The sequence below is a fragment of the Cygnus olor genome, chromosome 6 (genome assembly GCF_009769625.2).
Source record: "Cygnus olor isolate bCygOlo1 chromosome 6, bCygOlo1.pri.v2, whole genome shotgun sequence".
Taxonomy (NCBI): Eukaryota; Metazoa; Chordata; class Aves; order Anseriformes; family Anatidae; genus Cygnus; species Cygnus olor.
Window position 1 is genome coordinate 10,672,858 of NC_049174.1, and position 16,684 is coordinate 10,689,541.

The following is a 16,684-nucleotide window of genomic DNA, read 5'->3' on the forward strand; positions in this document are numbered from 1 at the left end:
TAAGAAAACTTAGGGCTGTGCGAGTGCTGTAACACCACTTGCATCCTCTGTGTGCTGCCTTCTGCTCATCTTCAGTGTCAGGCATTAGGGTTGTCAATGAGTTTCAGCAGTACAAAATCAAAGCATATGGAGCCCGAGGATCTGTGTGTAAAAGTTATTGATAGAATCTGTTTGTGACATCCCTTCATGAATGTAGAGGTTGATTACTGCAGGGAAGGCGAGAGGAATGAACCGTTTGGCAGGGTGTCTTTTCACAGTGTATTCCTCTTCTTGATCAACTGAAATGTTACAAATCATTATTTTCTTATGTCTTACAGTGAATACCAACCTATATAAAGGCTAATAATGAGGACAAAGTAGCAGACTGGATGGTTTACAGCAGACTGCTGTATCCTCTCCAAATAGAAATGTAATTACTCAAAACGGGGAAGTGTGTGTACATCCATCTTGGATTCCACTTAAATATGTTTTTTCCAGCATTGTGTGAGATGAAGTGTAAGATTTCTTTTTAATGGCTGCATTTACTGCTTTTCAAAGTCTTGGAACCTCTGAATTTGTAAGAAGAAGAATGACCTACTTTATCTCCCTTTGGAAAAGCTCAAGTCATAAATATTGTGGGATTTATGTTTTTGTATGCTACCATAGTGATTAAATTTTAGCTTTTACTTTGCACCTGTTGCCAGCGTGCACATGTGGTGCTACAAAAGTGTCGAGCAGTGTTTGCAGCCTCTACCTGACATAAATAAATGACTGACTCCACTTCTCCAGAAGCCTCAGCACCTATTCTCAACTCCTTCCCCACCTGTGCTAATAATTACATCACCCAAGGAGCTGCCAATGTTTGAGTGTGCCAGATGTGGCCTGCAGGCCTGTAGAGCCCGGCTCTGATGGTATGGGAGCTTTGCTTTCCTCCTCGTATAGGGCTGTGATTGCCAAAGGTGGTAGGAATTACGATGAACCACTTCAATATTAGCTGTGCGTTTTGGCCTTCTATCTAATTTCTGTAAAATGTGGCAGTGTTTCCCAAAGAGCAAAACAAAAATATTGGTAGCTTTGGTTGTGGGTCAAACGACGATTGTAACAATCCAGTGAAGATACTTTACGTCAAAATTAATTTACGTCAAAGCAGGACTCCATACTGAGCTATTGGCTAGACTTTTGCCAAGTGTAGGGTGTAGGGCTTTCTTCTGGCTGATTCAATACCAGATTCCTGAAATTCTTAACGTGCATGTTATATTACATTGCCGAGGTGAAGGAAACGTAGTTTCTGAATTACCCAAACTAATTGCTGGAGCTGACTCTGGCTTAGCTGCTGGCTTCCCTATCATGGTTTGCGTACCATAGTTTTGTGGTGTTAATAGCACTTCCCCTTTGTTTGCCGAGAGCTTCTGTTGAGCTGGTAGTTTGTTGTGGTGTATAAAGAAGCAACATTTGCCTTCAGATCAAACTTAGAACCATATTCCTGGTGTGTAATCTTCACTCTCCTTCATGTAACTGTGCCTGTGGGGCCAGAGGGTACATTGTTGTAGGCGTGTAGAGGTGGGCTTCTCTCTTGTATGGTCACCTAAGTTAGTCTGAGTAAATTTCCCTACTGGTATCCTGTATTTTGAAACATTTTGTAGTGTTATTTTCCTTTACAGAATATATGTTCCATTGTCGTATATATAAGATATTATGGCAAATGAACATTACATTTACATTATGTAATTTGGCAGTTTTCTATTACTTGTGTTTTTGGAACATAATGTTAACATTTGCGTAGAAATTGAAGAATATGTAATTCTCGTTCATGTTATGAATATGGACATTATCAGCAGAGTTGGCAGCTATTCTTGAATGCAAACTGCATGAACTGTTAGTTCACACAAATTACAAAAAACAGATAAGGAGTAAGGTGCTAAACATATTTCAGGATTTTGAATGTGATGCGGGGATGTATTACAGGAAATAGCATAGAAATGTGAAATGGTATTCTATAAATCACCTGTATTTCATCTGTTGTTTTCAGAGGTGTTTGTATCCTTTTTAGCAACAAATGTTGAGTGTAGGCTCAGTTATCCCTTCACACATCAGGCCTCTGAGGACCCCTGTGGCTTTGTCTCCTAGAACCAGTGCTGCTCTCATCATTCGAGAGGCTGCAGCTCGTGCATATCGCCTTCCCAATTTCCAGCCAAATGGGTCTGCTGATTTAACTTGCTCCTTTCCAAGGACCTAAGGCCACTGAAACACATAACACGGTGCCTTTGCAGAAAACGTTGTCAGTCAGCTGTTCTTAACTTCAGGCAGTGAAAACTATATCCAGAGAAAACAAAATAATAAAACTTGAGTATGCTTGCCTGCCTTCATTTCCTGGCCTCTCTGAATCACTTGGGACTTAGGACAGAGTCCTCATGAATGTCCTGATTTTTCCTTCAGTTTTATATTTCCACTTTTGAACTGATATCATCCTGTTTGTACTGGTTGCTCCTTCAGGTCATCCATTTCTTGTTTGTTGGTCCTTCTGACATGACCCATTTCTTAGTTTGTCCCGGGAAGTTGCCGTTGAGTAAAAGACTATATGAGTCTAGTGTCACGATTTTGTTCGTGTCTGCTTCTATTCTGGAAATAAATTCAAAATAATTCCCGGAAGATTAAAGGAGAACTGTGAGTCTGATATAGCTGACACACCCAGGTGATGCTAAGCATCTTATCCCTTTTGGTAGCTCACTGGTAGGGAATCACTCTATTCTAAGACCAGTAGTGACATCACAGGTGTGCTGCAGGTTTTGCAAAATCTCTCTGCCTTGAAGATGCTTAGTTCACTTTTGGAAGTTGTCTTTACAATAGTGAAATCTAATCATATGAATTCATTAAAAATACATATATAACTAGCATGTATCCAGCAAAAACATCTGCACTCTTCTGAGGAAAATGGACTTCAGATATTTTTATATGTGTGCATCATTTTTATGTATATTTAATACATAATAAATGTAGGCAAAAAGGCAACACATGTAATTAAATTTTATATCTAAATATATACATTTCTATATTAAAAATATATCATTTTTGTGCCTTTTTTTTTTTAAGAGCGAAAGTCCTGCAGGAATTTCAAGGCAGCCTTCAACAAAAGGATCAAGGCAACGCGCCAAACCCGGAGGAGAAGGTAACTAGGAGGATATTCTTTCTATTAAATATGCTGGAGGGTTATTATTATCCTGGAACAGGATAAGTACTTAAATATCCTTGTTTATTATTTTCAGTGCTTATTTTTACTCAGTCTGCATTTATGAATCTAATAGGCAATTTTTTTGCATATATTTGGTATGTGGAGAGTGGTACTTTGTTCAGTTTGGTCGTTTTCTGCAAGCAAAATTACAGATATAAAAATCAAGACGAGGCTGAATTTATAGTTTTCTCTCTGAAGTGCTTTTAATTGCTCTACAGCTATTCGTTTTTCCATTAGTTTCACAAAAAAAAAAAATGTTTCTTTGCTCCATAATCTAGCAAGATTAGACAAACGTGCCTTGCATAACTTTAGGAGGCTTAATTTTGTTTCTCTTCTGTTATTGAGGGTAAGTGGACAGTATTGTCTCAGATGCTAAAATATTGCACATTACCTTTACATAAAGGAACATGTAAAGGTTCCTTAAATACTCAGAACAAAGCAATATCCAGCACAATATTTTTATTTAAGTAAGACTTATGATACGTTGTTTAAGATTTTTTAGCTAAGATGTTTTAGTAAGATTAAAGAAATTTGTGAGGCTAGATATGCTTTTCTGTAGGTACTAATCATATAATTAAGAACCCTGAAATATTTAACTTCATCACTTTCTAATATTTGGGAAGGGTGTGGTTCCTAAATTTGGCTATGGAATTCAGACTTAATTAACATTCTTAATGTCTTAATCCTTTCTCAAGCATCTGAAGTCCTTGTGTGTTTGGTTTTTAGAAATCTTGGCTTTATAGATGAAAAGATCATATTTGTCAAAAAAAAAATAAAAGGCCCGTTCTCTGAATTAACTGATTACTGTTCGATGCAGAAAGGAATTACCCTATGTATTTGTCTGATAAGCCGTACATTAAACCATACAATTTTATGTTCAACTTTCTGGGCTTTTTTCAGTGAAAAGATGGTTAGGTAAATTCAAGACTAGCCAGATCTTTTTTGAGTAATTTCCATAACTTGAGATACTTGCAGTAGTCCAGGTGTAAGCTGGAAAGCAGATGAAGATAAGCTGTTAATTAAAACCCCTGGCTTGTCACCCCTTTGATTAGAGAAGATTCCTCTGAGTTTTGGAGCATGGCATGTGTTGGTAGACTTTGACTTTGGCCAAAGTCTGCCACCACAGCTGTGGTCAGCTGCTGTACTGGGACTGGTGTCAGACTGGGACCTTGTGGTTTGAGCTGGAGCAGGGAAGGTGGTCTGGGTGTCATCAGTGCTGAATCCTTGTCCCGTGTCATCTTCCTCAGTATCTTAGCCATGTGTAAGAAGGGAACCAAACCCTGTGGCATTCCTGATCAGAGTGCAGGGAAGGAAGGCAAGATAATTATTTAGTACCTGGGGATTATCAGCAGGATATGAGAAGCGGCAAAAGGCTACCTTGTGCCAGCCAAGAGTTGTCCCTGGTGGTGGTGTCCTTGCTTTGGTGCCAAGTCTGTCATGGCTGTCACAAGTGCTAACAGTGCTGTGAGATTGCTTTTGTTTGTTAGGAAGTGCATTGATACAGGCTGTAAAGGTGTGGAGTACAGGCCATTGTACCGGCCTTTGGATGATAACCTCTTCCAAATCTTTGTTCGCTGGAGTTCCACGCGAATGGTACAATCATCAAGAAACATCGCTGCTTGTCTGCCACTCATTGGTCACTTCTTGTTGTCTCTGGACAAGATTAAAGTGCAGTTTTTAGTCTTGAGATGGTTTTAACAAAATCTAGTAGACAGTGGTGCAAGACGTTGCAAATAAGGAAATAATTTTATCTCTTAGAGTGATTCATTGTAATTGATTATGTCACCAGCTTTTGTTAGTAAGTGTATTCAATATTGTATTTGCATCCTAATTGGAAACTAGATTCTGTTCAGAATATCCCAAGTACTTAAACTTTTGCATCAGGAATAAAAGGATCTAAACTTAGTACAGCTAGCCCGTTGTGTAAGTAAGCCCACAGGAAGAGCCCAGAGAAGCATATAGGTAAGGAACAAAAGTGGCTAATAACCAGAGCTCATATAATCACAGCGTAACTGCAATTTCCGTATGGATCTAAGTGTCTTTTTCCTTTTACTTGTATTTCAGTGACCTGGTTATTTACTATGATTCAAGTTTTCTTTCAGTGGTCTTGTGCCTTGACAGCTGATGTTTTATTCATAATGAAGGGTCATTGTACATAAATCAATTTAACATCTCATTTCAGAAGATACAGTAACACCTGTGAACTGATGCCTGTTACAGTAGCTAATTTTGGCTAAAGACTGATTCTGTTTAGACTAATGAAGCATGAGGATCTTCACACCCTTAGTTTGTCAATGACACTATTTTTACCTTATGTAGAGAGATTGTGTTGCTGCGTGTCTTCCCAAGAATCCGTATTTTCTTTAGGTTTGCATTTCAGTGGGTTTAAAAATGGCCGTGTTGAAACAGGGAAGCTATATTAGAGCTCAGATAACGTATTTATAACAATCAATAGTCATGCCTTCAAAAGAATTTAGAAAAAATAAAAAGATGTTTAGGCACCTTAAGTACTTTAAAATGTTCTGGCACTTTGGCGTGCTCCGAAATAAACAAGTGTTTATTTAGGAGCTTAGGTCAACTTAGTGCTTATTGAAAATTTTATATCACGTCTCATGTACTTACATGCTGTGAGGTTTTAATAATTTTGTTGCTGAAAAATACCATCTGGATTTCATTAAATGTAGTCTTATTTTACTACTTAGTGATCCTTAGCTGATCCTACAACTTTATTTATTTATTTTCAAAATGGAATATTTTCCTTATAGCCTAGACAGGACCTAAACTGCAGTGACCAGACATGGCATGTTTTATGGGATCATTTCTTCTTTTTCTTCTTTAAAATCAGTATCCAGTTATTCTAATAAATGAAATGTGATTTACCTTTTATCCCGTGTTTTGTCTTTTAAGGTAAATATTTTAAAATACTCCTTTTTTCATGATGCAGCAGGCCAGTGCACTCAAATGTCAGTTTACCTATATGATAAGCACTTGGGGACATTAACCCTCTTTTTGTTCTAGTACAGCAGAGTTGCAATAGGCAATATTGCAATCTATGCTCATAGATGCCCCAAGAAGTAATCCAGAGGGTAGAAAAACCCCTCTGGAGCTGTGCTGATGCCTGTTGCTCACTGTTCTCTGTAGTGATGGACGATGACAATCAGAGCTTTCTGTATTTTGTAATGCTAACTGAAGATAAATACATGCATACCGGTTGAACAGAAAGGGGCTAGTGAATGCCAGTTCATCCTATTAGATAAACAGAACCAAAGTGGAAAATGGAGGACAGTTAAGCAATTACAAATATGTTTGCTATCCTCCTAATGAAAACAAGTTGGAACATCATTACATCTATGTATTAAGAACAAATTTCTAGTGGTATTAGAACAATTTTTTTATAGTTAATGTTATTACTAAGGCCATAATTATTTCATAATTGCAACATGCCTTGCAGCAAAGCTGTTTTCATGTTGTAGAGATCTTTTTTGCTAATTTAAAAGTTGATTTATAAATTAAATACATATATATTTTTTTAAACTTACAATTGCTCTTAGTTGAGATCCAAACAACTTTGCTTTAAGACACTGAATATTGTGCATCTGAAAATAGTTGACTCTTATTTCTGGAGGTAATGCTCATCATGTGTGTGCGCACACCACATGTGTGTATTGGAAGAAAACTGCCCACAAACTTGCATGTCCACCTATGAATATTAAAAACTGGTTCTGTAATAAGGATTGATGCCACAGAAGAGGAAGAGGTGAAAACCAGGAGAATTTATTACAAACCCAGCTTTTGAATGCAAAGAGCTCTTGGTTTGCAGTCTGTGACCTATGTAGTAGTTTCTCAGGGATGTTATATTGTATGTTCAGGAGGGAGCCAAACCGAGCCTTTTTGCTGAGAAATTAAAACAACTAATTTGGGGAATAACCCAATGGCAACCTGCCAGCCTGTTGGACCGCAGCGGCTAATTTTGAGACGTCACCACACGTGCCTGCTGTCTGTTGTGCATACCTCGCTGTATATTGCTTTGTTAGGCAGAAAGGAAGCAAACAACAATTCATGACGTGCTCAAACAGCCTCCAGAGAGAGTTGAGCCAGCCCTACAAGTAAGGGAAAGCAGTGCTTGTCATGTCAGGTCTGAGTCTGATCTAGTTGTCTGGATAATTGGAAACTGTCAGAAGGTAATGTGTGAACTGCCCTGGGAAATCACATTAGTCATCTGTCTAGCCTGTAGCATCTCTCTGACAGTCTGTACCCGTTCTGCCAGCAGCTGTTTATCAGTGGCGGGTTAGTATCTTCAACAATGGATGCCTTGGGAATTGTTTTAATATATGGCATGACATAATTAGTTTCTGAATGAAACCCTGCCTTTCTGATGGAGTGAAGGACTTCACTTTCCACTGTTGGGATGGCTTTTCTGCAAAGCTCCGGACCTCATGGGTGCCTTGTGGCACAGCTGTATAGGCTGGTGAGGATTTTTTTTTTTTTTTTAAATGCTTGTTTCAGATTTATCAAGTGGCCCCTCACCCTGGCCTTTGTCAGCACAGGTAAATGGAAGGGCTGTTGGCCATTTGCTGCTGTGTATTAATTTTATCGTAAGCAAGCAGAACTCAACATTGCTGCTGCAACGGGCTATATAGCATTATGAATGCATGGGTAGATCCTCTGCTATCGATCTGCGTGTCCTGAAAGCATCAGCTTTATGCTGCTTGTGGTACTTGCATCACTGTTTTGGAAGTGTTGGGCACTTCAGCCTTAAGTGTTAGGCAGGCCTCTGTCTGGCAAATCTTTTCCTGAGCACTCAGAACTGTTTGCTGATTTGTTCTGGTGGTGGAAATGTGGCCTGAGGGTAGGGGCGTGGTGAGTCTGTCCTTTACCCTTGTGTTACAGTTACCTGTTTGCAGATAAGGTGACTTGGAAACGCTCAGTTCAGTTCTGGGGCAGCACTTTGGGTACCACTCTCAGTATCTGCAGATGTATTTCTCTATCTTCCTCTTTCTGAATTTATTCTGCTTCTCTTATATTTTGAGGAGTGTAAAGACTGAACATATTATTGTAAGGGAAGTGTGTTTTGTAATGGCAAGACCGAAGTTAAATATTCTACCCATTCCGTAGGTATTGTGACCAACTGTATGTTTTTTTTTTTTTTTTAATATCACATTAAACACTCAGCTATGTTTTTAGGAATCATGTACAAATGGTGCTGAATCATTCCTCCTTTTGTCTCCCTCTGCCCCAAATGTCTCTTTTTCCTTTGTCGCGTAACTTAGAAATCACCAGTATACCTGCACTTCAGCTTTCTTCTTCCAGTTCCTGTTACCTTGCTTTTGTCAACATTCTTCTGTTGTAAGTGGGAGAATTAACTTAAGATAATTGGTAAATAAAACAGTCTTTCATTTTTTTAGTGAAAATAACCATTTTAGGTAGCATCAAAAGTGATGGACTAGATTCTTCTATAGCATTACCAGCAAGCTGTGGAATTAATATGCTGGAAATAACCTTTTCTTGCTTGAAATTTCTTAATGGCTTTAGTATGAAATGCATTTAAAGCAAAACCCTTTGAAATAAACAAAAGTGCATTGTGCATTTCAAGTAGTGTACAAACAATATTGCATATTGTAGTAATTACTTAGGCTTTGTTAGGTAAATGCAGTATTGTGTTACCGGCTATTTGGCTAATAAATATCTCTAAATCAGTTCTCAGTTGAAGAAATTGCCTTTAATTTGCAGTAACGTAAGGAGTTTAATCAGTGGTCATGTAAAAAGCCTTTGTGAACTTTAGGTATTATTTATTTGCATTCAAGATGTTTTATTAAAGTAGGGTAGCTCTTAAAGAACTAGTAAGTCTAACAGGTATTTAGCAGGGCTTTTTATTTAAAATTGTTATTGTATCTGTGGTTTCATTTAACTATAAACGGTTTTTTTATAGGAACTACAGAGATGAAGAGTGTGGCAGATGGGATTTCAGAGGACAATGTTGCTAAACTGCAAGAGAAAGCTGAACCAGGACTTTCAGTCAAACAGAATGGTAGGAAGAATAAAAGCTTGTCTGCCTTTGAAAGTCTATCTTCAGTGCTTTGGGGTCAAGCTTGAATCCATGCAGTTAAAATGATTTAAGTTAAATGACTCAATCCAACTGCTCTCTTGTATTTTAATCAAATGTTGTGGTTAATGTCCTGGCTTGATAAATGTGTGTTCCTTGATAAACAAGTTAGTCTTGTATCCTTCTATCCTTTCTTACCCTTATGCAAGTTCTCAGAGTTTACACTGTCCCAAGGAAAAATGCGTCTGAATCCCTTGGTGACTTGTTCTTTGTAAGAAGAGAATCACTGCATGTTGCCTTTTTGTGCAAATGTTTGGGAGTCTCGCTTAGTGTTTGCATTTTACAGGATTTTAGAGACAAATTCCATCTCTGCATTCCTACGTCTCCATTTTTTTTTAAAGTTGTGTATGGCTCCCAAGGCATACATTGTTAACGAGTCATTTGTATCCAGATACAGTATACATGGAGTAATAGAAGCAAAATGTAGGAGAAAGAACTGACACTTAAGCAAAAAGCTGTGTTTTTATTTTCTCCAGATCCAGATGCTTGACCTAGTTAGGAGAGTTGATGCCATGTATGTGGGAGGTCAAAGGCTGTTTCCCAGTCCACCTGTGGCCTTTAGGGCCTCATAGCTGGGTCAGTCCAATGAAATGTAGACAGTTGGCCAAGACATTTGCGTGACTTTACACAACTGGGAGAACTTCTATGCTAATTCCTTTTATCTTTTGGAGCTGTCTTGTCTATTGGAATGTATTTGTTATGAAATACTGTTTTATATTTCTGTATTTCCAATTTGAATGTATATAAGAGAAATACCCCCAGGTTCATTATTGATTTGGATCAGATTTTCAGGTGGTATAAAATACAAGTCGTCTGTATTTTCAGCTTTGTTCAGTAAGAGTGTAATGTACTAGTGCATTAGTGAAACTTAATTTTCTGTAAGTTCTTAGAGGAATGAATATTTCTTTCACAATTGGAATGCAAAATCACAACAATTTATAACAGCAGTCATTGCAGATAGCTAAGTTGAATGCATATTTTTGCAGTAATCAGCATAAGTCAGAAGCGACCTGTTCCTTCTTTCTGTATTATTCTTATAACTGCAAATGAAAGTTTCCAAAGGATGCAATGAAGTAGGAGCCGGGCTCCATCCAGCGGTGCCCAGCGCCAGGCCGAGAGGCCCTGGGCACAGCCTGGAGCCCAGGAGGCTCCCTCTGAGCACCAGGCAGCACTTCTGTGCTGGGCGGGTGCCGCAGCCCTGGCACAGGCTGCCCAGAGCCTATGGGGTCTCCTCCTTGGGGAGCTTCAGGAGGCGCCGGGACGTGGGGCTGGGCACCCTGCTCGGGGTGTCCCTGCTGGAGCGGGGCTGGGGTGGGTGGGCCCGGGGGTCCCTCCCCACCTCAGCCAGTCTGGGATCCTGTGAAGAATCATTTATAGGATTTTAAAAGCATTGTTCACTGGCTGAAATAAACTTATTTTGATGGATCCTTTGGCAGAAATAGTAATTTCTCAATTCAGCTTCAGTCATACATTCAGTCTTTGAGCACAGAGGCTTTTCCTTTCTTTTTTTTTTTTCTTTCTTTATAAGTGTGGATTTGTCAGCATGTCGCTTATTCTTTCTTGATGTCCTCTATTTGGAATCCTTGCTGGCTACTTCACGGCAGCCTGTTGAATAAGAAGTATCTGTATAAAGCTTCATGGCGGTAGGGTGTACCTCCTGCTTCAGCTATTGCTCTTACAAGTGTGGAGGTTCACTCCTGAAGTTACTTAGGTTCTACTCCTTTTAGATATGTCCAAATGAATGCACCCACTGCGGCAAGGAGGGCGGAGCAGCTGTGTTTTACAGTCAGTATATGAAGTGTAGGCCTTTGTGAGGCTTTTCAGAAGTGATGACTAACACTGAAGGCTTTCCTAACATTGTTAAATTCTAAAGCAAGCCCTATTTGGGGTTCCACTGGTAGTGGTGATGTTCTCACAATTCTGGTGCTTGTGTTGAGGTACTCTCAAGTAATGCCAGTCTTCCTTCTGAAGTTTACCTTACAGTAACCTTGGGATGTTGTCAGTCATTCAGCAGAGCCATCACAGCTCCTGCCACTCACCTGCGCAGACCTGACCCATATAAAATGTGAACGTCCTTTCCACAGACACTGGGAGGGCAGTGCCTTACACCAGGCCGTGCTGAGGCGTTCTTTAAGCAGTGTGTGAACGTGTGTGCTAACAGGAAGGAGTGGGAAGCATGGAAGCGGGAGGTTTTTTTCATGGTGCCAGTTTACACTCACAAAAGCATTTAGGAAGCTACTGAAACTCAGCTCCGTTTGTCGAAGCATCCCAGCCATCAGTCCCTGCAAGACGTTTAGGCACTGCATCGATTGCTTGTGCAGCTGGGCCATGTTAGCATTTAGGTTGATTAATTATGCATTAGATTTATACTCCAGCAGAGTTAAATGGGAGCTGGGTGTTGAGACTGCTTGAAAACCACAGTTGGTGTCCTTCCTCAGCAGCTGTGCCTTTGGAGCAGGCTAGTCAGGGAGGAGCTGAACTCCATTCTCCTACAGGGTTTTCAGGAGTGTGCACAGAACTTGTGACTACTCAACAAATAAGTAAATAAGTAAATTTGTGAGCTGCTTCTGAATTTCCTCTGGACCTTTAATTATATTTGAGGATTCTATAAACTGCTCCTTGAAGGGAGAGCAATCCCTGTGCTTTTAGCAGTGCAAACTAGCTGGGCATGACTTTGCCTCATTAATCATCCGTTGTACCTTTTTGCACAGCTTACTTAACTTTCAGGACTGTCTACTCAGTTATTCTATCCACACAATTGTTTTGATCCTCCACTGTCTTTTGGCTTCTTAACAATGTTTTGTTTCTGATGTTTGATCTGCTTAATGACCAGAACATTGATGTCTGTAGCACTGTGGTGCGAGTTGCTGGAAACAATCCCTAATATGTTTGTCCCTGTTCTCCTGGCTCTCGCAGTAGATCTTGAGTCAGAAGCTGGTTGTAGTTCAGTGTGTATTTTTAATGTCTCATTTGTTCATATTATTTTTAAGGATTTCATATAACTTCTCTGAAAAATCAGTGTGTTTGGTATTTCCAGGTGGATTTGCCAGTGACTCCGGATCAGTTGAGTTTATAGCAACAAAAGAACATACCGTGAACATACAGTGATATATAGTGAATATACGGTGAATATAGTGAACATACCGATGATAGTTAAAAACTTCTGGTAGAAATAAAACAGTGCTTTTTAATAAATAAAACACTCCTGTACTTTAGTGGGACTCTTAACCTCTAATGCTGTACATTAAAGATTTTTAAAAACTGAATAAAAATACAGTTTGTGTTTGCATGGTTTGAGTAGATTTTATTCAAATAGTTTTTAGTTAAAAGAATACCAAAAAGCCATCTATGAAAGTGCTTTTGTGCTTCAGTTAAGTGCTTTCCTGAAGGGGAAAAAAAAAAAGTAATAGTTTATGAGCACTTTATGGTTTTTAACTTGAAAATAAGCAGGTATTGTGAGGAGCTTCTTGCAATGTATTACAGGTCATTATTATTAATAACCAGTTTAATAAAACATACGCTTTCCATTTTCTTAATGTCAGTACGGGACATTGCTGTGCTCTATTACTTGTGTTTGTGGCTTCTGTTTGTATTAGAACTGAAAGTTTTATTCCACCAAAAGTTCCCTACAACCGCTGGAGAATTGGGCCAGTAACAAAGGGTGAGTGTAGAAATCCCCTGGCAGCCCCAAGGCCTCCCTGGCTCGGCTCTGTGCATGTCGCAGGATCGCGCTGAGGCATTGTCGGAGCTGGAATGAACCAGGGAAGTGAGGTTTTTAACACAGAGTAGATGAATTCCTGAAGGATTTTTGTCAGCCATCGGCTTTCTGTCTATGTGAAGTCAGTGTGATACGTGTCAAGGTGCAGCGAGAGCAAGAGATCAGCAGAAGCCGTGGGTATAGCTGATGCTGTTCCAAAAGCTAAATTATTTAGCAGTGTGTGCTCCTTGCTTGATGGTAGCTGTTGACTTGAAAACAGAAATAGTGAACCTTGTAGGCATTTTTTTCCTGGGGTTCAGGTGTGTATAGGGGCATGTGAGGACCGCATGAGCTTCCCATAGAGCTGCAGAAACCAGCCGTGTCTAAGATGCGTGGTGGCATTTCAGAACGAGAAGTAAAGCTGTGCCATTAGTAGGCTGAATGTGACACATCCAAGAGAAATACTCCTGGGCACACACATCTCCCCAAACCCTTAAGGGCTGCCGAAGTGTTCTTCACTCGGTCTGACTTAACTGACATACCCTTGGTTACCAGTCTCAGCTCCTGGGATTGCAGCTGCAGGCTCTGAGCAGAGTCCCCATGCAACAGCAGATCTTTCAGTAAGGAGCAGACCTCTGCTTTTCCTTTCTCTGTTGTTTCGTGATCTCCATCTTGTGCTAAAATGCCTTTTGCCGTGCAGAAGGAGGATTTGGAAATCCCTATCACACTCATTAGGCGGGTATGCTAATTGAGCCACCCTGGGAAGTATAGGAAGTTTATGATACGGCCAGCAACCGGGCGAACCTTTTGGACTCAGGCCTGGTGCCTTACTGCAGGGAGCACTCCCGCTCGTGTGAGGCACAGTTGTTTTTCCCCATACCAGTAAGACCGAGGGAAAACTTAACGTAGTGCTTACTAGTTAAGTGCATTTAGTGCTTACTAAGGTAAGTGTATTTATGTATGTTCCATATGTTCTTCAGTAGACTGTGTGTAGGATTAATACACTTTTTAAACATAAAGTTTCTTCAAAATACTGTATAAAACTACTTGGTAGTTTTATATGGGAAGGTCCTACAAGTGAAATGGCTGTTCAGAGAATACACAAACACTTTAGGGAGGTGGAATACAAGACTGTGAGAAAGAAAACTCTTTCTTTACCTAGATTTCAGCCTGTAAAAGTCAGTGTGACTTGGCCTTTGGTGCCATTCATTGGTGATTTCAGAGCTGAGGGATGCTGGGATGGAAGAAATAGTGTTAGAGATGTCTTTTGTGTGTGTGGCATTACACAGGAGCAATGCTTACTGACAGGTTGTTCATCTGAGCAAGTTTTCTAGATGGAATTGAAGGACATCAAATGCTTTTTACCTACCAAAATTATTTTGTAGCAACATTAAAGCAGAAAGTTGTGAATGATGCCTGCTCAGTTAGATTGTCAGGGCAAAGAGGCCATTTATCTTCTCTGCTGTTGTGGAGGATGGTCCAACCTGAGCTTGGAAGGTGTGGGGTCACGTCGTCAGCTGTATCATCTGTCCAGTTTCAACAGCAAATGGGTCAGCCCTACAGAGAGCATCACAGTGGCGGGATGATAGAATACACACTCATCCTCCAGCCATAGAGTCCTTCAGGTTGGAAGGGGTTGTTGGAAGTCAGCTACTTCATTTGAGCCCTGTTCAGGTCAGGGTCAACTAAGAGCACCAGTAAAGGAAAATAAGGAGTTAATTTAATGTAAATAAAATTAAGGTTTTAAAAAAATCAATGTAGAGATACAGTTTTAAAACCATTTTTTTTTCCTCTCGTGACTTTGTAGAATGAGCAGCTTGAAGTACTGCAAACATTGCCGTGAAATTATGAAAGAACCTAGTGAGATGATGTCACTTAAACATATGAGGGAATTTCATGATATTAAGAAACAAATAAAAAATGAAAGTTTAAATGTTTTTGCAGTGTCCCTTTTGAATTGTGAATACTCTGAGGTGTCAAAAAACTAGAAATTCATAAGATAGTTAACTTTTATATAAGCAAATAGAATTTTATTTATAAAGTTTGTCATATGATGTATTTCATTAGCATAAATTATAGTGCTGATAAGATTTGAAGTACTGTTGTAAAGAAAAGTTAGATTTTCCTTGGCAACTTTGACAGCTGAGCCAAAATTACACTTTTTTTTTTTCATTTTTTTTTTCATTTAATAGAAGAAGAAGCAGAGAACATTGCTCCTGAAAAGCCTGTGGTATCTGAAAATGGTGAAGTACCCAATGATCTTCCTCCTCAGGCTATCCAAAGGTTTGTTCCTATTCTTTATTCTGTCTGAATGAAGCTATGATGGTGTCTGGAGGTAATTCAGTCAATTTGAAATTAGTAAGGAAACTTGGAACAGCATGTTTCTGCTTGTGGTACCAAATAATAAAGATTATCCCATATATGGTTCATTTTGTTCATCTTCATTTCCTTCTATAAACAAAACTAACATTTTAAAGTGTTTTGGACTTATTTTCATAATCCATGAAGTGCTTTGATGCAGTCTTATTAAAGTAAGAGCGATGTGTGGAGTGTCTATTGAGAAGAGTATTGCATTATGCAGATGCATTTCCGAAGTATGGTGTTAAGGGTAAGATGAACTTGCCTTTCAAATCCCAATTTACTTTTCTTTGCCCAGAAAAAGGCTGCTGTAATTGTATCGCTTTTTTCCTTTTGCAATGCAGCATGTATTTTTAATGCTAAATTAGTTGTTAATGCTAAATAACTGTTGTCTCACTAAAAAATAACTTGGATACAAATCAAGAGGTGGTTCTACACGAAATCATAATCTTTTTCTTTAAGGTCACACTTCCTAGATTTTGATTTTCCTAGACTCCCACTAGGATAGAAGGTATTGCTATATTGGATTATATACTGGGAATGTTTTGAGTGTTTTTATGCATCAACTAAATTACTAAGATCATCTGTATATGCATGTCTTTCTCTCTGGGGGACACGTGAGGCTTCCTTTTAAAGTATAAATGGAAAGGTCTCTGTTCTTGCAGACGTATTCCCCGTCCCAGCAGTGCAAGACCAGCACCGCCCCGAGTAGTAAAACGTCAAGAAAGTGTAGAGGCCTTACTTCCAGAAAGGTAAGGAATGTGAGAGGTGGCAGAGCAGACGTTGCTAGCTCTCATGCCACAGCATTAGATTTTCTGTCCATCCCCTGCCACTGTATAGCATTAGCAGGGGATTGCCTTACTGCTATTATGCGTTCATTCAGGTTAGAAAATTAAAGCCTGCTTTATTTGTTCACTATTTCAGCAAATCCAGTTCATTATATAAAAGTTACAGTTAGTAGCCACATCTGCAAGTTCAAAGATACAACTTTTTTTTTTTTTTTTTTTTTTTTTTTTTTTTTTTTTTTTTTTGCCTTTGGGAACTCTGAAACAGATAAGACTAGAACATTAAACTACCACTAGAAGAGATCTGTAAAACACGCACTTGAAATGATGGCCAAAATGGCTTATGGGTGATCTCTAATAAGTGCTGAGCACTAAAGCAGTGTGTCCAGAAGGAGAGTAACATCCTGTTGTGAGAGAAGGATGACTGACTGTTTTCAGAATTGGATTGTGACTAGAAATGACAGAATTTTATGTGCTGCTTTATGTTATGGAGAGAAGGGAGAGAGCTGCTGTCTCCTTTATTCTGGATAGAT

General features: G+C 39.2%; 1 protein-coding gene across 5 annotated transcripts in view; it reads left to right on the plus strand.

The window, feature by feature from the left end:
* The window catches only part of TRAF3IP1 (TRAF3 interacting protein 1), a 45,609-nt gene that overhangs the window by 13,851 nt on the left and 15,074 nt on the right, over nucleotides 1–16,684 (plus strand). For all 5 annotated transcript variants that reach the window (XR_005820951.1, XM_040561146.1, XM_040561148.1 and 2 more), the window contains 4 exons: nucleotides 3,070–3,145; nucleotides 9,138–9,236; nucleotides 15,201–15,291; nucleotides 16,032–16,118. Coding sequence is in view for 4 of the 5 variants with exons in the window: in XM_040561146.1 (XP_040417080.1) it covers nucleotides 3,070–3,145; nucleotides 9,138–9,236; nucleotides 15,201–15,291; nucleotides 16,032–16,118 (353 nt within the window). In the remaining variant the exon portion in view is untranslated. The remainder of the gene's footprint in view (nucleotides 1–3,069; nucleotides 3,146–9,137; nucleotides 9,237–15,200; nucleotides 15,292–16,031; nucleotides 16,119–16,684) is intronic.